Source organism: Scyliorhinus canicula, chromosome 19 (assembly GCF_902713615.1).
Source record: "Scyliorhinus canicula chromosome 19, sScyCan1.1, whole genome shotgun sequence".
Lineage (NCBI taxonomy): Eukaryota > Metazoa > Chordata > Chondrichthyes > Carcharhiniformes > Scyliorhinidae > Scyliorhinus > Scyliorhinus canicula.
The window spans coordinates 52,812,359-52,837,861 of NC_052164.1; the positions used below are offsets into that span (position 1 = coordinate 52,812,359).

A 25,503-nucleotide genomic window follows, 5' to 3' on the forward strand; every position below is an offset into this window, starting at 1 on the left:
TCGAATTGTGGTCACTATTACCAAAGTGCTCACCTGCCTCCAAATCTAACACCTGTCCTGGTTCATTACCCAGTACCAAATCCAATACGGCCTCGCCTCTTGTTGGCCTATCTACATACTGCATCAGGAAACCCTCCTGCACACATTGGACAAAAACGGACCCATCTAAAGTACTCGAACTATAGTGTTTCCAGTCAATATTTGGAAAGTTAAAGTCCCCCATAACAACTACCCTGTTACTTTCGCTCCTATCCAGAATCATCTTTGCAATCCTTTCCTCTACATCTCTGGAACTTTTTGGAGGCCTATAGAAAAGCCCTAACAGGGTGACCTCTCCTTTCCTGTTTCTTAACTTAGCCCATACTACCTCAGTATTCGAGTCGTCATTAAATGTCCTCTCAGCCACCGTAATACTGTCCTTGAATAGCAATACCACCCCTCCCCCTCTTTTACCACCTTCCCTGAGCTTACTGAAATATCTAAACCCCGGCACCTGCAACAACCATTCTTCACCCTGCTCTATCCATGTCTCAGAAATGGCCACAACATTGAAGTCCCAGGTACTAACCCATGCCGCAAGCTCACCCACCTTATTCCGGATGCTCCTGGCATTGAAGTAGACACACTTTAAACCACCTTCCTTCCTGCCGGTACACTCCTGCAACTTTGAAAACTTACTCATGACCTCACGACTCTCAGCTTCTTGTGTACTGGAGCTACAATTCAGGTTCCCAAAGGGTAGTGTCGGGAGGGGCAGTGTCGGAAGGGGTGGGGGAGGGGCAGTGTTGGGTGGGGCACTGTTGGAGGAGGAGGGGCAATGTCAGGGAGGGGCAGTGTCAGATGGGTAGGGGCAATGTCAGGGAGGGGTAGTGTCGGAGGGGAAGGGGCAGTGTCGAGGAGGGGCAGCCAGGGGAGTGTCAGATGGGGTGGACTGTGCTGCGGGAGGGTCAGTGTTGGGTTACAGGGATACAATGATGATTACCTTCTTTAATGCTGGTGAACGCGAGTGTGAACTGCCCGATGAAATCATTGCTGGTGGTTGAATCGTAATCTTCAACCACAAAGCGGACGAGAGCGAGCTCGGGAACGCTGATTGTAAACCGCAGTACCTCATTCCACACGGGATTAAATCCTGCAATCCAACAAAAATATACAGAAACTGTGAACCTGTCTGATAGAGTTTCAGCAACCAACCTATGGAGCGAAATTCTGAAATAGGTGAAGATTTCTTAGAACTCTCCGGAAGATTTGCAAGGGAACCCTCCTATTCGTGGTTGGAAATTCAGGTGTGCAGCACAGAAATAAGTCCAACAGCACATTTTCTCGTGGCAAATCCAGAGGTGTCATAGCCAACAGCAACGGTCTCTCTCTCTCACTTTAGCCATGTTTAATTGAGACAATACAGGCCCTTTTTGTTTGTCATTTGTGGCATGTGGGCATCACTGGCTAGGGCCAGCATTTATTGCCCATCCCTAGCTGCCCTTGAGAAGGTGGTGGTGAGACGCCTTCTTGAACCGCTGCAGTTCCTGAGGTGTAGGTACACCCACTGTGCTATTAGGGAGGGAATTCCAAGATTTTGACCCAGTGACAATGAAGGATTAGCGATATATTTCCAAATCAGGATGGTGAGTGACTTGGACGAGAACCTCCAGGTGATGGGGTTCCCAGGTATCTGCAGCTCTTGTCCTTCTAGATGGTAGTGGTCGTGGGTTTAGAAGGTGTTGTCTAAGAAACCTTGGTGAGTTACTGCAGTGCATCTTGTAGATGGTACACAAGGCTGCCATTGTTCATTAGTGGTGGAGAGTTTTAATGTTTGTGGAAGGAGGAGAAATCAAATGGGCTGCTTTGTCCTGAATGGTGTCAAGCAGCATGATTGTTGTTGGACCTGCACTCATCCAAGCAGTGGAGAGTATTCCATCACACATCTGACTTGTGCCTTGTAGATGGTGGACAGGATTTGGAGAGTCAGGAGCTGAGTTACTCGCCGCAGGATTCCTAGCCATGAGCTGCTCTTATAGTCACAGCATTTATATAGTTAGTCCAGTTTTGTTTCTGGTCAATGGATGTTGATTGTGGAGATTCAGCGATGGTAATGCCATTCAGTGTCAAGGGGCAATGGTTAGATTAGATTCTCTCTTGTTGTAGATGGTCATTGCCTGACAATTGTGCGGCACAAATGTAACTTGCCACTTGTCAGCCCATGCCTGGATAGTGCCTAGGTCTTGCTGCATTTGGACAAGGACTTCTTCATTGTCTGAGGAGTCACAAATGCTGCTGAACATTGTGCAGTCATCTGCAGACAGCCCCACTTCTGACCTTATGACGGAAAGGCAGTCATTGATGGTTGGGCCTAGGACACTACCTGAGGATCTCCTACCATGATGTCCTGGGAGCTGAGATGATTGATCTCCAACCACCACAATGACAACGGATCGTTCTGGTGTGCCTGATTACTTGTGTGACTCCGGCACAATCCTGGAGATAATGTTACAGAAACGCATTGTAAGATCCTCAAAGCTTTTACATAAGTCACCCAGTATGGCCATCAGCTACCTGGGGCTTCCATATGGATCCTCGGACACGCCATTGACAGTATAACTGCTGTTGTGGACATATCAGTATCTTACCATTATTTTCAACATGCCTGGTCTTTTGTGTGGTGTTATCATCAGGAACACCGTGAATCTCCACACGCACCAGAGGGTCCACAATGGAATTCTTTTTTTCTTTATTCACTTTAGGGAGCTGCTGAGCTGTAATTATCTGAAAAAGAGACATCAGTCTGAGAATAACATGGAGTAGGTCACCAGAGATAGAAACCTGAGAGAGAGCGAGAGGGAAAGAGAGAGATGGAGAAAGAGAGAAACAGACAGATGGACTCAACTGGAAATAGTGAGAGGTGTGCTGTGTGAAAAGGGAGAGTGAGAGAGAGAGAAGGAGAGGAGGGTCAGAAACAGAAGAGGTAGTCAGAGATTTTGAAGAAAGTGGACGTATATTTGGACTGTGTTAAAACACGGACAGAGGTGGTTCAAAAGCATCTGTCTCTTCAGGAGGAAGAGTTGCTATTGTTGTATATTGGGTGATTGTCGGCCCTGATCTCTGAGTAAGGGGATGGCCCTTTAATAGACCTTGCCTTTGGCAGGAAGGGTATGGCATCTTTAAGAACCTTTCTGTTAAAATGTATTGCAGATGGGTGGAAAGAGACTTTTTGCAAACTAGTTGAAAGCTAAGATTGAAGAAAAGGCTGAAGGGTTTTACGGTCATTACCATTTGTGGGAGAGAAGACTGGGCGATGGTAGGAGAGTGAGAGAGGCAGGAATTTTCCAAGGCTGGTTTGGGGCAAATTGAATGGGGAAGTCCCATAAATTGGCATTGGGTAACAAATCCCTTTGGGTCTCTCAGCGAAGTAATTAAGAGCTTGTTGACATGTTTAAGAAGCTAACTTTAAGGAACTTGCGTACGATATCCTGGATTTCCCAGTCAGCGCACCAATTACCTGAGCTACCTGCAACTTCTCAGGATCAACAAGGCAAGTGGAAAAACCTCTTTAGTGAAACTGGCAAGTTGGGAAGCCTTTAAGCAGTGAAACTGAAGCACTCCAGCCATGGCCAAGTGAGAGGCTGTTCTTCACAGCCTTTCCTCACTCATGGGGTGGCAGCAATTGTTGACAGGTGATTGTTAACTTCTTAGAAAATACTTAATTCACCTTCTGCTGTACTTTCTTCTGCTAATCTTCACCAGAGCAGGAGAGCAACTAATGTAGTCTCACCTTCAACACTGCTGAGAGTCAACAACTCCATCACCAACTGCTCCAGCAGGAGCCAGGGCGCCAGCTGCCTTATCCTCAGCCACATGCCCCTCCACGGGACAGAGATAATAGACACCAAGGTCCAGCTGGGACAGGGCGAGACCCCAAAACAGGGTTTCCAGTCAGAGGGTCAGGTCCTTCAACATGTGAGAGCACCAGTGCTGCAGGAGGATCAGGCTTTAATGGCAGCTTATTGGTGAGATCTGCAGCCTCCTGGAAGAAGATGATCAGGGAGGCATTACTCGTGTCTTTCAAAATGCCTGGCACGTGGCAGGTAGAGGGGGGGGGGGGGGGGGGGGGGCTGCATTCCCTGATCTCCGCTGTGCAAACGTCCAAGCGATCAAAACAAGCTGGATGAACGTAATGCTAGACTTACCTTTCAGAGGAAAGTAAGAGACTACTGTGTGCTCTGTTTTACAGCCTGCCTCACCGGACTGTGCCATACAACCTGACAGTTTCTCAATACACCAGACGGACCGCAAGTCACACCGGGTAAAGTGAAGGGTGGAGGTGTTTGCCTCCTCATCAACTCCTCCTGGTGCTCGGACATGACGATCCTGGCAAACTACTGCTCCCGGACCTGGAATACCTAACTGTGAAGTGCCGCCAATACTTCCTTCCATGGGAGTTCACTTCTGCCATTATCACAGCGGTCTACATCCCACCTCAGGCAGAAGTGAAGAAAGCGCTTGATGAATTGTACACCACTAAAACAACCTTGAAATGGAATATCCGGAGGCCTTGTTCATTGTGGCCGGGGACTTCAACCAGGCCAACCTCAAGAGTGCACTGCCAAAATTTCACCAGCATGTCTCCTGTCCCACAAGGGGCTCCAACATCCTTGACCACAGCTACACAAATGTCAAGGGCCCCGATCCATCCACCCCCCATCCATTGCACTTCGGAAAATCGGACCATAAGACCTTCTCCCGACATACAAGCAGAAATTTAAGAGGGAGAATCCGATTAAGAAGGTCATGCAGTGCTGGTCCGAGGCAACAGAAGAGCTCCTACATGACTGCTTGGAGTCAGTGGACTGGTCCATATTCAAGAATTCAACTGCCAATCAAAACAAATATGCCACCCTGTCACAGACTTCATCAGCAAGTGTGTAGAAGATTGTGAGCCAAAGAAGGTAGGAAGTACGTTTCCCAACCAGAAACCATGGTTTAATTGGGAGATTCATTCCCTACTGAAGGCCAAGTCTGAGGCGTTCAAGACAGGCCACCCTGACCTGTACAAGAAATCCAGGTACGGTCTCTGCAAAGCCACCAGGGATGCCAAGAGACAATACCAGACTAAGCTAGAGTCACAGACTAACAACATGGACTCTCGTTGTGGTAAGGCTTAAACAACATGACGGCTGCAAAGCAAAGCCGAGGAGAATCTCCGGCAGCAGCGCACCCCTTCCCGATGAACTCAATTCATTCTATGCTTGTTTCGAGCAGGAAACCATCAAACCGTTGTCATCTGCCCCAGCAGCCACGTACGCACTCATATCTACCGTCACAGCTTCCACAGTCAGGTTGGCCTTCTTGAAAGTGAACCCGCGGAAAGCAATGTGTCCTGACGAGGTCCCTGGTTGCGCACTCAGATCCTGCACGGACCAACTGGCGGACGTGTTCGCGTACATCTTCAATCTGTTCCAAGGTTCCCACCTGCTTCAAGACCACCATCATACTGGTGCCAAAGAAGAACCAGGCAACGTGCCTCAAAGACTATTGTCCGATGGCCTTGACATCGATCATTGTGAACTGCTTTGAGAGGTCATGAGACACATCAACTCCATACTCCCAGAATGCCTTGATCCACTGCAATTTGCATACTGCCACAACCGGTCCACAGTAGATGCCATTTGCCTGGCCCTACACTCATCCCTGGAGTATCTCGACAACAAGAACTCCTAAATCAGACTCCTATTCATTGACTACAGCTCTGCCTTCAACATCACCGGGACCATAAGACGGTGCTCCTTCTCCCGACATACAAGCAGAAATTTAAGAGGGAGAATCCGATTAAGAAGGTCATGCAATGCTGGCCCGAAGCAACAGAAGAGCTCCTACAATACTGGGATCCCGCAAGGCTGCATACTTAGCCCTCTACTATACTCCCTACAGACAACTATGTGGCTCCAACTCCATCTACAAGTTTGCTGATGACACATCCGTAGTGAGTCAGATCTCGAACAATCATGAGTCAGAGTACAGAAGGGAGATAGAGAACCTAGTGGAGTGGTGCAATGACAGCAATCTCTCCCTCAATGGCAGCAAAACTAAAGAGCTGGTCATTAACTTCAGGAAGTGAAGTATCGTACAGACCCCTGTGCCGAGGTGGAGAAGAGTGATAGCTTCAAATTGCTAGGTGTCCACATCACGAACAATCTGTCTTGGTCCACCCGCGTCGACACTACGACCAAGGAAGCACAACAGCGCCTATACTTCCTCACGAAACTAAGGACATTCGGCATGACACTTACCAATTTTTACATTGACTCTTACCAATTTTTACAGATGCACTATAGAAAGCATCCTATCTGGCTGCATCACAGCCTGGTATGCCAACTGCTCAGCCCAAGAGTGTAAGAAACTTCAGAGAGTCATGAAAACAGCCCAGTCCATTACATGAAACCACCTCTCATCCATTGACTCTGTCAACACCTCCCGCTGCCTTGGGGAAAGCGGGCAGCATAATCAAAGACCCCTCTCACCCGGCTTATTCTCTCTTCCAAGCTCTTCCATCGGGCAGGAGATGCAAAAACAGGTTCAAAAACAGCTTCTTCCCTGCTGTTACCAGATTCTTGAATTACCCTCTTATGGACTGAGCTGATCTCTTCACACATCTTCTCTACTGAGTAACACTATACACCAGATGCTTCACCTGATGCCTGTGTCAAGGTATTTACATTGCATTTGTCCTATGTTTTTTCATGTATGGAATGATCTAACTGTACGCAGAACAATACTGTTCACTGTACCACAGTACCCATGACAACAAATCAAATCAAAATCCAAAAGGGAATGAAGTGGAGTTGGGAATGGAGATCAATTGAGTAGTATGGAATGAGGCACTGCTAAGGGTAAACGGGACCTCCTCTTGTGCAAGGATGAGCCTGATACAGTTTAAGGTGGTGCACAGGGTGCATATGACTCATGCAAGAATGAATGGGGAGCAGATGAGTGTGAGAGGTGTGAGCGGGGGCCAGCGAATCACGTGCACATGTTTTGGGGTTGCGAAAAATTGGCAAGATTCTGGGCAGGGGTGTTGACGGTCTTAGCTGGAGAGTGGAGGAGGTGGTGGACCCGGACCCTTTGGTGCCGATATTTGGGATTTCAGAGAAGCCGGAGCTCATGGAGAGGAGGAAGGCCGATGTTGTGGCGAATTTTGCTGGAGTGGCAGTCGCATCGCCACTGGAGGTAGTGGCATGGTTGGGTGACCTGTACGAACGACTTCCTGCGGTTGGAGAAGATAAAGTATAAGTTAAGGGGAGTTTGAGAAAAGGTGGGAGACATTTGTGACTGTGTTTGAGGAGCTGTTCATCGCAGGGGGGTGGGTGATGGGGGGAGGGAAGGTGAAAAAGGGGGAAAATCTGTACAGACTGGATAGTTGGTTGTCGGGAAGTATGTTTCCCGGGGTGCTTATCTGCAGTAACCTGTTTTGATACATGTCTGAAATAAAATACGTTTTAAAAAACAAACAAACAAAAAGGAATGAAATCGGAAGGACCATCTGGCATCAACCTATGCATGAGAAACGGGAAACCCAGCCTTGTCGACGGAATCATAGCTCACCTCACAGATAATGCCCCAGACACCACCATAACTATCCCTGGGTATGTCCTATCTCACTGACAAGACAGACTCAGCAAAGGTAGTGGTATACAGTCAGCAGGGAGTTGTCCTGGGTGTCCAGGATATCGCCTCCAGAGCCCATGAAATCTCATGGCTTCAGGTCAAATGTGAGCAAGAAAACCTCCTGTTGATTACCATGTACCGTCCCCTCCTCGGCTGATAAATCAGTATACCTCAATGTTGAATACCACTTGGATGAAGCATTAAGGAGAGCAAGAGAGCAGAATGTACTCTGGGTGGGGAACTTCAATGTCCATCATCAAGAGTGGTTCAGTAGCACCACTACTGACCCAGCTGGCTGAGTCCTAAATTACACAGCTGCATGGTAGCACAGTGGTTAGCACTGCTGCCTCCAGTTTTCACATTGTGGAAACTCTCCATCGTGTTGTGTGGCACCACCACTGTGGTGAATGGTATAGACTTCGAACAGACTTAGCAACCCATGACTGGGTACCCATGAGGCAGCAGCAGAATTGTACTCATTATAATTTGCAACCTTATGACCCGGCATATCTCCTGCTCTACCATTACCACCAAACCGGGGGATCAACTCTGCTTCAATGAAGAGAGCAGGAGGAAGTGTCTGGAGCAACACTGGGGCAGCACGGTAGCATGGTGGTTAGCATAAATGCTTCACAGCTCCAGGATCCCAGGTTCGATTCCCGGCTGGGTCACTGTCTGTGCGGAGTCTGCACGTCCTCCCCGTGTGTGCGTGGGTTTCCTCCGGGTGCTCCGGTTTCCTCCCATAGTCCAAAGATGTGCGGGTTAGGTGGATTGGCCATGCTAAATTGCCCTTAGTGTCCTAAAAAGTAAGGTTAAGGGGGGGGGTTGTTGGGTTACGGGTATAGGGTGGATACGTGGGTTGGAGTAGGGTGATCATTGCTCGGCACAACATCGAGGGCCGAAGGGCCTGTTCTGTGCTGTACTGTTCTATGTTCTATGTTCTAACACCAGATATACACAAAAATGAGATGTCAACCTGGTGAAGCTACAACACAGGATTACTTGTGTAGCAAACAGCATAAGCAGCAAGTAACAGACGGAGTTGAGAAATTCCACAACCAACGCATCAGATCTAAGCTTTGCAGCCCTGTCACATCCCGTCATGACCGGTGGGGGACAATTCAACAATTCACTGGAGGATGAGGCTCCACAATTATCCCCATTCTCACTGATGGAGGAGTCCAGCACATCAGTGCAAGAGATGAGGCTGGAGCATTCACAACCATCTTCAGCTAGAGGTGCTGAGTGGATGATCCATCTCCGGTGGAAGTCCCCAACATCACAAATGCCAGTCTTCAGCCAATACGATTCACTCCACGTGATATCAAGAAAAGGCTAAAGATCCTGGATACGGTAAAGGCCATGGACCCTGACAATATTCCAGCAATAGTCCTGAACACTTGTTCTCCAGAACTCGCTGCGCCCCTAGAGCCAAGCTACAACACTGGCATCTACCTGGCAATGTGGAAAATTACCCAGGTATGTCCTGTACACAAGAAACAGAACAAATACAATCTGGCCAATACCACACCATAGGGCTACCCTCGATTGTCAGTAAAGTGATGGAAGGAGTCATCAACAGTGCTATTAAGTGACATTTACTCAGCAATAACCTGCTCCCTCATGCTCAGTCTGGGTTCTGCCGGGGTCACTCAGCTCCTGACCTCATTACAGCCTTGGTTCAAACATGGACAAAAGAGCTGAATGGTAGAGGTGAGGTGAGAGTGACGGCCCTTGACAGCAAGGTAGCATTTGACCGAGTATGGCATCCAGGAGCCCTAGCAAAACAGGAGTCAATGGAAATCAGGGGGAAAGTCCTCCACTGGTTGCTTTCATTCCTGACACAAAATAAGATGGTTGTGGTTGTCGGAGGTCAATCATCTCAGTTCAAAGACATCACAATAGGAGTTCCTCAGGGTAGTGTCCTCGGTTGTATCTGTAATGGAACAACCTAGCCAGGAGTGTGGCTAGTTTTACAGCACATGTCTTCAGAATTACAGTTGGGATGTTGTCAGGGCGTTTGGTGTTCCCAGTGCCTGTTTCTTGTTATCATGCGGAGAGAATCAAAATGGTTGAAGGCTGGCATCTGTGATGCTGAGGACCTCAGGAGGAGAGTGAGATTTTACATCAACACTGTCATCTACCCTAATGAATAAACTACCTAGGTATGTCCTGTCCATAAACCAGGACAAATCCAACCTGGGCAACTGCTGCCCCATCATTCTTCTCAATCATCGACAGTACTGGCCAGGCTACTGGACCTTGTGGAGGTGAGACGGGGCTTCCTGTTCCCCTGAGGGAGTTGGAGGGTCAGCAGCAGGGCCACCAATACCACCTGGGAGGCAGTGGCAGGAGCAGCAGTTGTCAGTGGGGGCAGCGGGCCAGGAGGACCACCGTACAATGCCGGAAGAAGACCACCGACTTCCACCGAGCTGCAAGGGTAAGTTAGCACCCCTCAAATTCCCAACTGCCAATCCACCACAAATCACTGGCTGACAACCCACTCCCTCCTCACATCTAACCTTCGTGCTTGTTCCTCAGCAGCCCCTGGCACCCACCAGCACAACCCACTCATGTCCAGTTGCGGTGCCCACAAATGTCAGAGACTCCCCGATCCATCAACCATGCAGCTTACAATGCCCTCTCTTTATCTCCGTAGGATAAGATAGCCCATTATCAGTGTGAAAGGGCCAAGGCGGGGGATGGAGTATCAGAGATCTGAGTCCTTACCCACTATGAGGAATGGGCCCTGGAGGGGTTGACAGTGACAGCAGACACCTCCAGCGAAGTTGGCCAGAGTTCCAGAGGTGAGGATCCTTCACCCGGATAACCTGTCTCAAATGAGTTGTTCATATCAAACAAAATGATCCTTCACTTTCACTGACCACATGCCCATTCTCTCGCAGGAACTCCATCTGATAGAACCATCCGGAGTCACCCACCCCACCCCGCTACTCAAGGGAGCACCTCGGAGGGGAGGTTTTTGTGGCACAATCTGGTGAGCACCACACAATTGTTAATGGACATCAGGTGGTGGCAGGGACATTCAAGGGAAACAACAGTTAGAGGGCTTCTGTATCCCAGTACTAAGCTGGGTTCCACTCAGATGCTGAGCCTCTTGATAAGGTTATCCCAGAGCTTATGCAGATGTTAGGACATGTTGTCCAAAGATGTGCAGGTTGGGTGGATTGGCCATGATAAATTGCCCTTAGTGTCCAAAATTCTCTAATTAACCTAGGACAAAATTTCGGCACAACATCGTGGGCCGAAGGGCCTGTTCAGTGCTGTATTTCTCTATAAATCTATGGCTGTGAGATTCAGGAGGAGGTGTTAGTGGCATTCCGGCGAGTGCATAGCCGATTGAAGGAGTCGTGGAATAGAACTTATAGAGGGCAATGACGGGGTAAGGGAGTTTGCTGACGGACAAAGTCTCATCTTATGAGAATAGGGCAAGGATGTGCGGCATGGTAGCACAGTGGTTAGCACTGTTGCTTCACAGCGCCAGGGTCCCCGGTTCGATTCCCGCTTGGGACACTGCCTGTGCGGAGTCTGCACGTTCTCCCCGTGGCTGCGTGGGTTTCCTCTGGGTGTTCCGGTTTCCTCCCACAAGTCCCAAAAGATGTGCCTTTAAGTAATTTGGACATTCTGAATTCCCCCTCAGTGTACCCGTACAGGTGTCAGAGTGTGGCGACTCGGGGCTTTTCACTGTTATTTCATTTCAGTGTTAATGTAAGCCTACGTGTGACAATAAAGATTGTTTATTATTATGAGGCCCTCCATGGCATGCCGGAACCTCTCCGCCACCTGTCCTCCATCTTCCGCTTCTTCCTGTGGCTCCTCCCCGTGCTTGTGAACCATCCCCGCCTGGTCTGTCTCGTCCTCCTCAAACGAAGCTGCATGTCCCTCCTCCTCCACCAGCATGTCGCCCATTGCTGTGCACAGCAGATCATCACAAAGCGGGAGATCCTGAGATCATCTGGAGGGGGTACCATAGGGCACCACCAAAGCGGTCAAGGCATCAGAACCTCATTTTTAGCAGTTTGATGCACTGTTCAATGACAGCAGGATGGCACATGGGCCTCATTATAGCGGGTCTCCACCTTGGCCTCCGGCCTCCACACTGCGGTAATCAGCCAGGATGTTAGCGGATACTCTTTATCCCCCAAGAGTCAATCCATGGGGTGATCCTCAAAGTCACCGAGGATCTCTGAATGTCCCAGGATGTAACTGTCCAGGGCAGTACAGTAGCACAAGTGGCTAGCACTGTGGCTTCACAGCGCCAGGGTCCCAGGTTTGATTCCCCGCTGGGTCACTGTCTGTGCGGAGTTTGCACGTTCTCCCAGTGTCTGTGTGGGTTTCCTCCGGGTGCAGGTTAGGTGGATTGGCCATGATAAACTGCCCTCAGAGACCAAAAAGGTTAGGCGGGGTTATTGGATTACGGGGATAGGGTGGAAGTGAGGATTTAAGTGGGTCGGTGTGGACTCGATGGGCTGAATGGCCTCCTTCTGCACTGTATTTTCTATGTTCTATGTCCCTGGGAAGTGTGCACACACATGCATGATCTGAGTGTGGTGGTTGCATATGAGTTGAACACTAATGGAGTGGAACCACTTCCTGGTAATGAAGGGCACTCCCTGATGTCCTCAGCGCATGGTGACATGCGTGCTCCATGGGTTCCTCCTCTGCCTGATGGGTGGCTGGGTCTTCAGGGTGTGCGATGGTGCATTCCACATGGGATGCCGTCTCCAGCCTGTATCGACACCACCACCACACCTCCGTGCATTCCACACTCCAAACACTCATTGTGTGGAAAGGGTTTTGCTTCTTTTGAAAATCACTTTAAATCCTCTTGTTTTTGATCCTTTTACGAGAGGGGACAGTTGATCCTTATCTACTCTGTGATATTTTGAACATCTCTATCAAATCTCCTTTTAGCCTTTCTCCAAGAAGAACAGTTCCAACCTCTCCAATCTAAGCTCATAACTGTTTCTCATCCCTGGAACCATTCTTGTCAACCCCTCTTGCACTCTCTCTGTGTTCACGTCCTTCCTGTAGTGCAGTACCCAGCACTGTTCACAATATTCTAGCTGAGGTTTAACTAGTGTCTTGTGTAAGTTCATCATAACTTCCTTGCTCCTGTACTCTATGCCCTAGTAATAAACCCAGGAAACCATTTGCTTTATTAACTGCTCTCTCCACCTGTCCTGCCGTCTCTAATGATCTGTTCACAAATACACCCAGGTCCCTCTTCTCCTGAAACCCCATTCGAATTGTACCCCCTTATTTCATATTGTCTCTCCATGTTCTTTACACTTCGCATTGAACTTCATCTGCCACCTATCTGCCCACTCCACCATCTTGTCTGTGTCCTTTTGAAGTTCTACACTGTCATCTTCACAGTTTACAATACTTCCAAGTTTCGTTATTCGCAAACTTTGAAATTGTCCCCAGCACGCCAAGATCTAGATCATTAATATATATCACAAAAATAATACCAACCCCATGGGGAATATTACAAATCTTCCTCCAAACCAAAAAGTATCTATTAGCAATTTACTTTCTGCTTCCCTTTTTTAGCCAATTTTGTATCCATGTTGCTCCTGTCCCTTTTATTCCATGAGCTATAACTTTTCTCACAAGTCGGTTGTGTGGCACTGTTTCAAGTGCCTTTTAGAAATGTACATCACATTAACAGCATTCCGCTCATCAACTCTCTGTAACCTCCTGAAAAAACGCGAGCAAGTTAGTTAAACATGGTTTCCCTTTTAGAAATCCATGCTAGCTCTTCAGAATCAACCCACATTTTCCCATTCATGGAATACGCTGCAGAAGGGGCTGGTTTAGCTCACTGGGCTAAATCGCTGGCCTTTAAAGCAGACCAAGCAGGCCAGCAGCACGGTTCGATTCCCGTACCAGCCTCCCTGGACAGGCGCCGGAATGTGGCGACTAGGGGCTTTTCACAGTAACTTTATTGAAGCCTACTCGTGACAATAAGCAATTTTCATTTCATTTCATTTCAAGGAGGCCGTTTGGTCCATCAAATCTAGACTGACCCTCTGAAAGAACATCCTGTCGAGGCCCACCCCCCCACACTCCTCAACTCTGTAACCCCACCTAACCTGTACATCTTTGGACTGTGGAAAGAAACTGGAGCACCTGGAGGAAACCCATGCAGACACGGAGAGAACATGCAAACTCCACACAGATGGTCAACCAAGGCTGGAACCAAACCAGGATCACTGGCACTGTGAGGCAGCAGTGTTAACCACTGGGCCACCATGTCACCCCATGTGACCATTAATTCTATCACAAAGTTGATCTGACTGAGCTTATTCTTACAACCTTTTTTAAACAAGGGTACTTTAGTAGACCACAAAGGCGCCCACACCGAGTTGTTAAAAGGAAATAAAGTTTTATGACAACAACTATTATTTGTACACCTCGAAAGAACCAAGCCGGGTCTCTCCTGTCGGTACCCAAACTGGCCGACTTCATACAGAAGTTAACTATACATGATTTAGGGTACACCGCCCCCTTTAAAGTCGGAGCTTGTATTCGGCGAGGCTCACGGGTTTTTTCATTGCCTCCTCATAAGTCCCGTACGGGTTGTGACAGGTGTAATGTTTACAATTCTCCAGTCCTCTGGCACCTACCCTGAATCAAGAGAAGGCTGGATGATTATGTCCAGCACCCCTGCAATTTCCACTCTCACTTCCTTCAATATCCTTGGATGCATTTCATCCAGTCCTGGTGCCTTGTTGACTTTCACTACCAACAATCTATCCAACACCTCCTTATCAGTTTTGAACCATTCTACTTAGAGTTTCCTCCTCTGTCGCCATGGCCTGAGTAACATCTGCTTGCTTAGTAAAGACAGTCTGAACTGATCTATGTTCAATTTTATTCCTGATTTTCATTTATGCCAAATGCACACAGCTCAGTGTTTATGGAAACTGATATTGAAATAAGCTTACCTTGATAGTCAGCTGCTTCCTGTTGAGACCTGACCCTGGAACTGGCCGTGAGGGGTCAAACTGAATCGACCTGTCCCTCATGAAATCGGGCTTCAGGATGTATCCAGAATAGCCATTCTGTCGAAATTTCCCTTTGTTTAAATCCATCTCCATTCCAGGTTTTTGGAAATTCAGGGCCACTATAAGAAATAAATATAGTCACTTAGAGGAACAGAACCGAGTATTAGAATCACAGTGCAGAAAGAGGCCATTCGGCCCATTGAGTCTGCATGACCCACTGAAAAAGCACCCTACCAAGGCACACGCCCCCACTCTATCCCCGTATTTGGACACTAAGGTCAATTTATCATGGCCAATCCATGTAACCTGCACATCTTTGGACTGTGGGAAGAAAGTGGAGTACCCGGAGGAAACTCATGTAGATATGGGGAGAACATGCAAACTCCACACAGTTACCCAAGGTTGGAATCGACGCGAGTCATAGAATCATAGAGTTTATCATAGAATTTACAGTGAAGAAGGAAGTCATTCGGCCCATCACGTCTGCACCGGCCCTTAGAAATACCATCCCACTTAAGCCCACACTCATAACCAAGTAACCCCACCTAACCTTTTTGGATACTAAGGGAAATTTAACATGGCCAATCCACCTAACCTGTACATCTTTGGACTGTGGGAGGAAACCGGAGCACCTGGAGAAAACACATGCAGACACGGGGACAATTTGCAGACACCGCACAGACAGTGACCCAAGTGGGAATCGAACCCGAGACCCTGGAGCTGTGAAGCAACTGTGCTAACTGCTATGCTACTGTGCTGCCCCTAACCACTGTGCCACCATGCCACCCTATGCTAGCCATACTGTGCCACACTGTGCTAGCATTGCTGAAAGAAAAGATACACGCTGTCAAAGTTTTCCATCTTGCACTCATCAGTTCAGATGTAGGAATGCAAATTTCAAAGGAAGCAACAATTTCCAATGCATAGAAAAGTGTTGATTGGTTGGCAAGTCAGCTTTGATTGGCCAAGGTGTTACCATGGTGAATTCACCAGGGGCCTGCTGTACCCCATGTTTAATTCATGCCTGGAAATGTTCCTTGTTCCTGCAGAGGACAGGGCACTCTGTATGAACATATGTAACTTCTAGCAAGTGTAAGTAAGCCATACTGTGAGCTCAACTGAGAAACTTAAATTGGGTGTTAGCAAGTGCTGTCCAATCACAGAATTGTATCTAACATTCGACATTCTCCGGTCCCCCAACTGCATGTTCCTTGGCGGCGTACCATTCTCTGGTGCTTGGATTCGAGATTCCCACCACTTGACAATGGGCTTGCCCATTGAAGCTACCCCACGCTGTCAGGAAACCCACAGATGGAAGTGCTCTGCTGGGTTGCAAAGAGAATCACAACGGCCAGAGAATTCTGGTCAATGTTTTGAGTTTGGTTAGAGCAAGCTGGCCAGTACTCTGCCTATTGCCATTGCCAACAGAGGAACACACCTGCTGTTTAATATAATCCAGTAGTTGTTGGGAAGTATGGCCTACCGCACAAATGACTGATGTGATATATAACAACTTTGGTGTGGATGTGATGCCTGGTATGTAGGCCTGAAGAATTCCATCACACTGTGCTAGCATTGATAAAACACCTGTTTCATTGTCCAGTAAAACTAATCGCCACAATTATAGGTTCTCTTTGAACAAAGCAATAAACGTGACGCCCCTGGTTATAGCTCCGATGGAACAACCAGCATTTGATGAAAACGCGTTTGATAAAGTTTCCCATGGTCGGTTGATAGAAAAAGTGAAGTCGTATGGGGTTGAGGGTGTACTGGCTAGATGGATAAAGAACTGGCTGAGCAACAGGAGACAGAGAGTAGTGGTGGAAGGGAGTGTCTCAAAATGGAGAAAGGTGACTAGTGGTGTTCCACAGTGATCCATGCTCGGACAACTGCTGTTTGTGATATACATAAATGACCTGGAGGAAGGTATAGGTGGGGCAGCAGGGTAGCATGGTGGTTAGCATAAATGCTTCACAGCTCCAGGGTCCCAGGTTCGATTCCCGGCTGGGTCACTGTCTGTGTGGAGTCTGCACGTCCTCCCCCTGTGTGCGTGGGTTCCCTCTGGGTGCTCCGGTTTCCTCCCACAGTCCAAAGATGTGTGGGTTAGGTGGATTGGCCATGCTAAATTGCCCGTAGTGTCCTAATAAAAGTAAGGTTGGGGGGGGGGGGTTGTTGGGTTACGGGTATAGGGTTGATACGTGGGTTTGAGTAGGGTGATCATGGCTCGGCACAACATTGAGGGCCGAAGGGCCTGTTCTGTGCTGTACTGTTCTATGTTCTATGTCTGATGAGCAAGGTTGCAGATGATACTAAGATTGCTGGAGTTGCAGATAGTGAGGAGGACTGTCAGAGAATACAGCAAAATATATAGATTGGAGAGTTGGGCAGAGAAATGGCAGATGGAGTTCAATCCTGGCAAATGTGAGGTGATGCATTTTGGAAGATCTAATTCAAGAGCGGACTAAATGGTCAATGGAAGAGTTCTGCGGAAAATTGATGTGCAGAGAGATCTGGGAGTTCAGGTCCATTGTACCCTGAAGGTGGCAACGCAGGTCGATAGAGTTGTCAAGAAGGCACACAGCATGCTTGCCTTCATCGGACGGGGTATTGAGTACAAGAGTCGGCAGGTCATATTACAGTTGTATAGGACTTTGGTTAGGCCACATTTGGAATACTGCGTGCAGTTCTGGTCGCCATATTACCAGAAGGATGTGGACGCTTTGGAAAGGGTGCAGAGGAGGTTCACCAGGATGTTGCCTGGTATGGAGGTTGCTAGCTATGAAGAAAGGTTGAGTAGATTAGGATTGTTTTCGTTAGAAAGATGGAGGTTGAGGGGGGACCTGATTGAGGTCTACAAAATTATGAGAGGTATGGACAAGGTGGATAGCAACACGCTTTTTCCAAGAGTGGGGGTGTCAATTACAAGGGGTCACGATTTCAAGGTGAGGGGGAGAAAGTTTAAGGGAGATGTGCGTGGAATATTTTTTACGCAGACGGTGGTGGGTGCCTGGAACGCTTTGCCAGCGGAGGTGGTAGAGGCGGGCACGATAGCATCATTTAAGATGCATCTGGACAGATATATGAACGGGCGGGGAACAGAGGGAAGTAGATCCTTGGAAAATAGGCAACAGGTTAAGATTAAGGATCTGGATCGACGCAGGCTGGGAGGTCCGAAGGGCCTGTTCCTGTGCTGTAATTTTCTTTGTTCTTTTGTTCAATTAGCTTGCAGTAATTAAACAGCAATGTGGCTTCAGGAAATGCTGGGGTAATGAGTTCATCCTCATCAAATGCAGCAATTGCTGGTGAAGAGAGATGTAACTGAGGATGAAATAAGGCCCAAGAGTGAAGCTGCAAGAGGTCCAGAGGGTGAAAGGGATAGAACCATGGTACTGTGGGGATCAGGAGGGAAGCAGGAGGAGCCACAGGGAGAGTGGGAGAAGTCGTGAATTGAGGGCAGGGCTGAGCAAGCTGGGGAGAGCGGGGGAAGGGTGGGGTGGGCAGAATTTAGAACTGTAGCTGGGAGTGACATCAGAGACAGCATGTAAGTGATTGGTTGGTTCATTGATTGCAGCTTCATTTCTGCACAGTAAGCTAGGAGTTCATAGAATAATAGAATTTACAACACAGAATTGTGTAAAACGCAAAGCTAAATAATGACAATAATAACTAGATAAACAATCAATCTGCAAAAGTAAACAACTTGAGTGAGCATTAATAATTTAAAGTAATTAATACATAGAGCGTGATTTACTGGACACGTTCTGCCCAAATGGGGGTGCGACGTAGCCGGTAGATGCCGAGAGAGGCCACTTCCAAGATTTACCCGGCTCGCCACGCCTCACAGAATCTCACGATCCTGCCCTTTATGGGCGGGATCGGTATTTGGCAAATCTGCATATTAGAGTGAACAGCTAGTCTCACTCTCATATGCAGCACACCTGATCCATCTGAGGAGTTGGGATCTAACCTCTTTGCTTCGGAGACAAATGGGGACCAAGCGGAACGGCACTTGGGGGGAGTCTCCCAGAGGATTGGAGGCCCCCAGTGGTTGGCCTCCAGGCACTGCTGGTGCCACCAGAGCAACTTGGCACTGCCGGCAGGTGATATAGTAACCTTCAGTGAGATGTGGTTGAGGGCGGGGCAGGATTGGCAGCTCAACATCCTGGGCTATGGAACCTTCAGATGAGATAGAGGAGGGGGTAAAAGAGGAGGAGGCATTGCATTATTTGTTAACGAGTCAGTCACTGATGACTTCCGATGGCGACCATGGAGTGAGGGGTCGCACATTTGGCAGCTCCCGCTCATAGTGATATTTTTGTGGCCTTTACGCCGGATTGTTGCAGGAATTTTGTAGAAGAAAGGTGTAGAAGCAAGAACAGAAGAAAGGGACCCCTAGCTTCTGGAGCTGTGGCCCAGAAGTAATCAGAAAAGTATGAACCAGGTGGTGGTGGTGAGTGAGGAGCAGACAACGCCCGCAGAGATGGCGGAAGAACAGGGTCGGACCCCGTCATCTCAGTGGTTGGTGGACCAGTTGGTGAGCTTCTTAAATGAGAAGTTCACCCAACAGCGGAAGGAGAGTGCGGAGGACCTGGCCCGGGCGGTGGACTCGATCAAAGCAGTGGTTGACTGCGTGGAGACGAGACTGGCATCCCAGAAACAGGCGATCCAGAGGTTGGAGGAGCAGGCGGGGGAAGAGGAGGAATAGTCGGTGGCAGCAGAGATTGGGTTGCTGCATGACCAGCAGAAGAGACTGCTGGAGAAAGTGAAGGACCTAGAAACTCGTTCTCAGAGGCAGAACATTCGGATTGTGGGTCTGCCGGAGGGAATTGAAGGATCGGATGCTGGTGCGTTGTGGTAGGCTATATTAGGGGTATCGCGGTACCTAGGTGGAATGTATCTTATACTGTAGTATGAGTGGTAGAACCTGCCTGCTAGTTCTGCCCAGCAGGCGGAGCATAAGAGTCTGTGTTTCACCCACAGCAGTCATTCTGTACCGGAGCTGCTGGGGTAACTACTTGTTCATTAAAGCCTTCAATTGGACTACAATCTCACTTCAGTAGTGATTGATCGTGCATAATGTGTATATGGGGAAGATGTTGGAGAATCTGCTTGGGGAAGGTGCGTTTGATCGACTGTTGGAGGTGGATCGGGCCCATAGGGCACTAATGCGTAAGCCCCAGGGAAGCGAGCCGCTGAGGGCGATGATGGTACAATTATATCGGTTCCTGGACAAGGAACGCATTATGAGGTGGGCCAGGCCAGCGAGGTGATGCACTTGGGAAGAGGACCACTCTGTTGTTTAGAATGTTAATATGTTAAAATTATAAATGCCTCAATAAAATATTTTCTAAAAAAAAAGAGTCAGTCACTGCAGTAAGGAGACATGATATATTGCAGGGGCATCAAATGAAGCTTTGTGGGTAGAGTTTAGGAATAAAAAAGAGACAGCCACATTGCTGGGTGTTTATTATAGACCCCCAGATAGTCAGCGGGATATTGAGGAACAAATATATGCGCAATTCGCAGAGGTGTGTAAAGATAATAATAGGTTATTCATATTAGGTTATTTCAACTTTCCCAACATTAATTGGAATAGTCACTGGGTTAAGGGCTTAGGATTCTTAAAATGTATGCAGGAGAACATTTTAGCTCAATCTGTAGAGTGTCGAACAAGGGACAGGGTAGTGTTAAACTTAATTCTGGAGAATTCAGCTTGGCAGGTGATTGATGTGTTGGTGTAGCAGCATTTCAGTGATAGCGACCACAACATAGTACAATTTAACTTTGATATTAACAAAGAATTAGAGAAGTTGCAAAAAAGGTTTTGGATTGGGGTTAGAGTCAATTTTAGTAAAATAAGGCAGGACCTGGTCAAGGTAGGCTGGAATGAGTTACTTGTGGGGAAACCTACAGAAAGGCAGTGGGGCATGGGAAGGGTCCAGGCCCAACGTGTTCCCTCCAGGATAATAGGAAGGAGTAACAAGCCCAGAGGACCATGGATGGCCAGAAAAATTCAGGATATGATGAGAAGGAAAAGAGAGTCTTTTAGCAAGTACAAGGGTAGCAAATCAGCAGAAGCACTAAAGGAGTGCAGAAAATGAAAAATGGAGCTTAAGAAAGAAATTAGGAGAGCGAAAATGGGATATGGAGGGCTCTGGTTGAGAAAAGTAGGGTACATCCCAAGATATTCTATAAGTATATCAATGAAAAGAGGATAATCAGGGAAAGATTGGGGACCAAGGGGGAAATCAGTGGGTGGAGCCAGAGGGCATTAGCAGCAAAATGAATATTTCACATCTGTCTTCACCCAAGAGAATGAGGCGTTGATATGGGATTCAGGGATAGAGACTGTGATATTCTTGAGAAAATTAACATAAGGTGTGACAAGGTGGTGTTGGCAGGCTTAAAAGTGGACAAATTTCCAGGTCTGGATGAATTGTGTCCCGGGATGCTGTGGAAGGTGAGGGAGGTGATTGTGGGGGCTCTGCCCCAAATTTTATAATTCCTCTCTGGCCATGAGGAGATACCAGAGGACTGGAGAACAGTTAATGTGGTCCCATTCTTTAAGAAAGGTTGCAGCCTCCCCGAACAGGCGCCGGAATGTGGCGACTAGGGGCTTTTCACAGTAACTTCATTGAAGCCTACTTGTGACAATAAGCGATTATTATTATTATTAGATAAGCCAGGGGACTACAGATCAATGAGTCTCACGTCAGTGGTGGGAAACCTTTTTGAGCATGTGACCAGGTGTGGAGATGAGGGTAGTGCAATTGATGCAGTTTATATGGATTTCAGCAAAGCCTTTGACAAGGTCCCACCTGGAAGACCTATAAAGAAGGCAAATGCACATGGCTAACTTAATAAGGTAGATTCAAAACTGGCTTAGCTGTAGGAGACAGAGGGCGATGCCAGATAGCTGTTTTAGTGACTGGAAGCCAGTGTCCAGTGGCATACAACAGGTATGCTGGGTCCCCTATTATTCATCATTTATATAAACATATAAACAACATAGATGACTGTGTGTGGGGGGGGGGGGGGGGGGGGGGGGTGGTAGGATCAGTAAGTTTACACAAAGACCCAAAGACAGTGAGGCCAAGTGTCTTGGGTTACAGGAAGATGTAGATGGGATGGTCAAATGGACGGAAAGGTGGCAGATGGAACTTAACCCTGAAAAGTGTGAGGTGATACACGTTGGAAGGAATAATTTGACAAAGAAGTATTCAATGAATGGCCTGACACTGGGAAGTTCCAAGAAACAGAGGGACCTTGACGTGTTTGCCCAAAGATATCTGAAGGCAGTTGGGCAGGTTGATAGGGTGGTGAAAAAGGCATATGGGGCACTTGCCTTTATCAATCGAGGCATTGATTACAAAAGTAGGAAGGCCATGGTGGAGTTCTAAACAATTTGGTGAGGCCACAGCTGGAGTTCTGTGTGCAGTTACGTGTGGACAAAAGCCTTTTCACCCAGAGTGTGGTTACGGTCTGGAATGCACTGCCTGGGAGGGTGGTAGAGGCGGGTTGCCTCACATCCTTTAAAAAGTACCTGGGTGAGCACTTGGCACGTCATAACATTCAAGGCTATGGGCCAAATGCTGGCAAATGGGATTAGGTTGGCAGGTCAGATGTCTTTCACGCGCGGGTGCAGACTTGATGGGTTGAAGGGCCTCTTCTGTGCTGTATTATTCTGTGATGTTTTTATTGTACTGGGACAACCACATGTGGAGGAGATGCCATCAGCTGGAGAAGCTCGGCCCCAGTTTTCAGAGATTGAGCAGCAGTTTGTTCCACTGCGGTGCAGCCGTGAGGTTGAGAGTGGTGTAGATAGCACATTTCTAGAGTAAATAATTTGGCAGATTAAGATTGTACAGGCAGAGCGGGATTGGATGATCACCAGGGATTCCAGGCAGATAGTGGAGGTGTCACTGACGCGCATCTCACTCTCTAAGAGATATTTAGTTCTGAATACTGATTGCTCTGCAGAGTGCAGCCAGAGGCATGTCCATGTTACCACTACTAGTTCAACTGGAGGCAGGAGGAAGATCGGAAATCAGTAGTGATTGGAATTCTATAGTTAGTGAAATAGGCAAGGGTTTCCACAACTGCAGATGTGATTGCAATACAGTATGTTGTCTCCTTAGTACCAGGGTTAAGGATGACACTGAGTGGCTGCAGAACACTTAGAAGGGAGAGGGTGATCAGCCAGAGATCTTGATCTATGTCAGTATCAATGGCATAGGGAGAAAGAAGGATGAGGTCTGCAGGCTAGGAAGGAGACTATTAAGCAGGTCCGTAAAGGTGGTAATCTCTAGATTTTCTATTCAGAGACTTCTTCCCAGGGTAGAGGGGTCAATTACTAGGGGGCAGAGGTTGAAGATTCGAGTGGCAATGTTTAGAGGAGATATATGAGGCAAGTTTTTTACACAGAGGGTAGTGGGTGCCTGGAACTCGCTGATGGAGGAGGTGGTGGAAGCAGGGACGAGAGTGACGTCTGAGGGGCATCTTGACAAACACATGAATAGGATGGGAATAGAGGGATACGGACCCCAGAAGTGTAGAAGATTTTAGTTTAGACGGGCAGCATGGTCGGCACAGGTATGGAGGGCCGAAGGGCCTGTTCCTGTGCTGTACTTTCCTTTGTTCTTTGTACTCCCAGTGTCATGTGCTAGTGAATATTGAATAGGAAGATCGAGCAGGTAGGTTTGTGGCTGGAGAGATGGGAAGGTTTGGATTCCTGGGATATTGGACCAGATCTGGGAGGGGTGAGACCGATACAGGCCATACAGGTTACCTCAACGAAAGGTAAGAACAATGTCCTTGCAAGAAAGTTTGAAACAAGCTTGGCAGGTGAATGGGAACCAGGATGTAGCATTAGAAAGTAGAACAAGGCAAACAAAGGATTGGGAGAGGCAGATCACATTTGAGTAAGAAATAGTCAGGTGGGAGTCAGAGTCAGAGGGAGTTGAATAAGGTCTAAATTAAGTTGTGCAGAAGAAACAAACTAAATAAGGTTGGTGGGCTACAGGCACAAATAGTAACTTAGAGATGGAGATCTGGCCTGGAAAAGGGCAGGAGTGGGTATTAAATATCCCTGGATGAGAGGTCTTCAGGAAAGATACGGAAGGAGAGAAAGCGGGGGTGGGGGTGGGCGGTTGGTGGGGGGGGGATGGGAGTATTGATCAAGGAGACGTTTACAGTGCTGGAGAGAGAGGATGTTATAGACAGATCAATAACAGTTCCTGGTTTGTGTTAAGAAACAGTAGAGGGACCACAGTATTATTGGGTATATTCACACCATCCGGGGGAAAAATATCGACAAATACATTTTCAGATAAATTAGAGAGCAGTAAGATTTTAGAATTGTTATAATGGAGAACTTTAAATATCCTAATATGGACTGGATAGTAGTAATAGCGTAATGGACAGAAAGGGGAGAATAAATTTCTGCTTCCTTCAGGAGTATTTTCTTTGTTGGGGACATTGCAGGACAGTGCCTTGGGTGGCACTGCCAGGTTGACACTTGTAGGGGCAGGGCCTGAAGGGGCAGGCATTATTAGGGCGACCCATTGGGAGGGCCCTGATGCTGGCGATCTATACTCAGTTGGTGAGGTAGGAGCAAGTCCTCAGTGGAGGGGGTGGGGGGTGGGGGGAGTGAATCCGGATGTCTGTGAGGAGTGGGAGCATCTCTAATTTACTTTGACTTTGGGATGCCATCGCTGTGAAGCCGGGCTTGCCACCATGTTTGCTCGCCCCTCACAATGATGGTGCAAAATACGTCCCTCTTCAGAAAAATGGCCAAGTATGGGATGTCTTGTCGGGAAACCTAACAGTTTCTCTGGGGAGAAACACACCAGTTTTTTGACATAACCTGACATTTTGCCATTTTGGGGGAACCTCCGCCCTGTGAAACACATGAATGACACGGCGAGGTATGAGAGAGTCTGACCCAGTTGGCAACCACCATTCCACATCTCCTGCGGGTTGAAGTTGGAAGAATCAATCCTGGAACCTAATGGATAGACCTTGGACAGCTGCAGAGTGTTGTGAATGATGAAGGTTGGCCCTAAAACGAAAACAAAAGGAAAACAATCCTCAGACAAGCATAAATGGACAAGGTATTTAATGTTTGAAATCATCATAAGCAAAGAATGGCTTTAGCTGTTGTAATCTGGAACTGATTCATCACATACAATACATTCTGGGAAAGTATAACCCCTGACTCACGCCATATCACTACAGTTATCAAAACACATTTTCTGACGTAATACTCATGTTTTAGATGTTTGCACATCTGGAATTGAGGTGCAGAGGTCAGCATGCTCAACTCATTGCCCACCCTCCATTTTCCAAGGGCTCTCGAGTCATCCTGACTCAGTTACAATGCAACCCACAGCCACTGTGCAGATCAGGGCAGATGAATATGATCACCATCGCACCTCACTCCCCACTCCCACATGACTCTGTGGTTCAAAAAGCATTAACTCTCTGACTAGCCTTGGTGTCTCTCACAATTCCTCATTGACTTTCCCTCATGAATGCAACCTCGTAAAATGTACCAACAGTCTGTGAAAATTTATCTTTTCTTTCCACCAGCCTAAAGAATGAGCTTCGACTGAGAGCCCAGATATCCATAGTCTTGTTGAAATAGTTGACCCCAGAGAAAACATCAGGCTCGCTGATCTCTGCAGTCAATTTCTCAATGTTTATTTGCACAAGGTTGAGTGCTTTCAAGGATTTTGGTTTCTGTTAATGATACTTTGAAGGGTCGGGATGATTGACATTTCTAATGCTTGTAATGAAATTGAATTTTATA

At 47.7% G+C, this 25,503-nt stretch overlaps 1 protein-coding gene across 1 annotated transcript in view; it reads right to left on the bottom strand.

Annotated features, from left to right (window-relative positions):
• Nucleotides 1-25,503, bottom strand: part of LOC119954137 (1-phosphatidylinositol 4,5-bisphosphate phosphodiesterase delta-3-like) — a 160,509-nt gene that overhangs the window by 18,694 nt on the left and 116,312 nt on the right. Inside the window, exons 11-14 of the mRNA XM_038779071.1 lie at nucleotides 24,637-24,753; nucleotides 14,634-14,812; nucleotides 2,628-2,763; nucleotides 983-1,132 (exon numbers count right to left, since the gene is read on the bottom strand). Coding sequence (XP_038634999.1) covers nucleotides 983-1,132; nucleotides 2,628-2,763; nucleotides 14,634-14,812; nucleotides 24,637-24,753 — 582 coding nt within the window. The remainder of the gene's footprint in view (nucleotides 1-982; nucleotides 1,133-2,627; nucleotides 2,764-14,633; nucleotides 14,813-24,636; nucleotides 24,754-25,503) is intronic.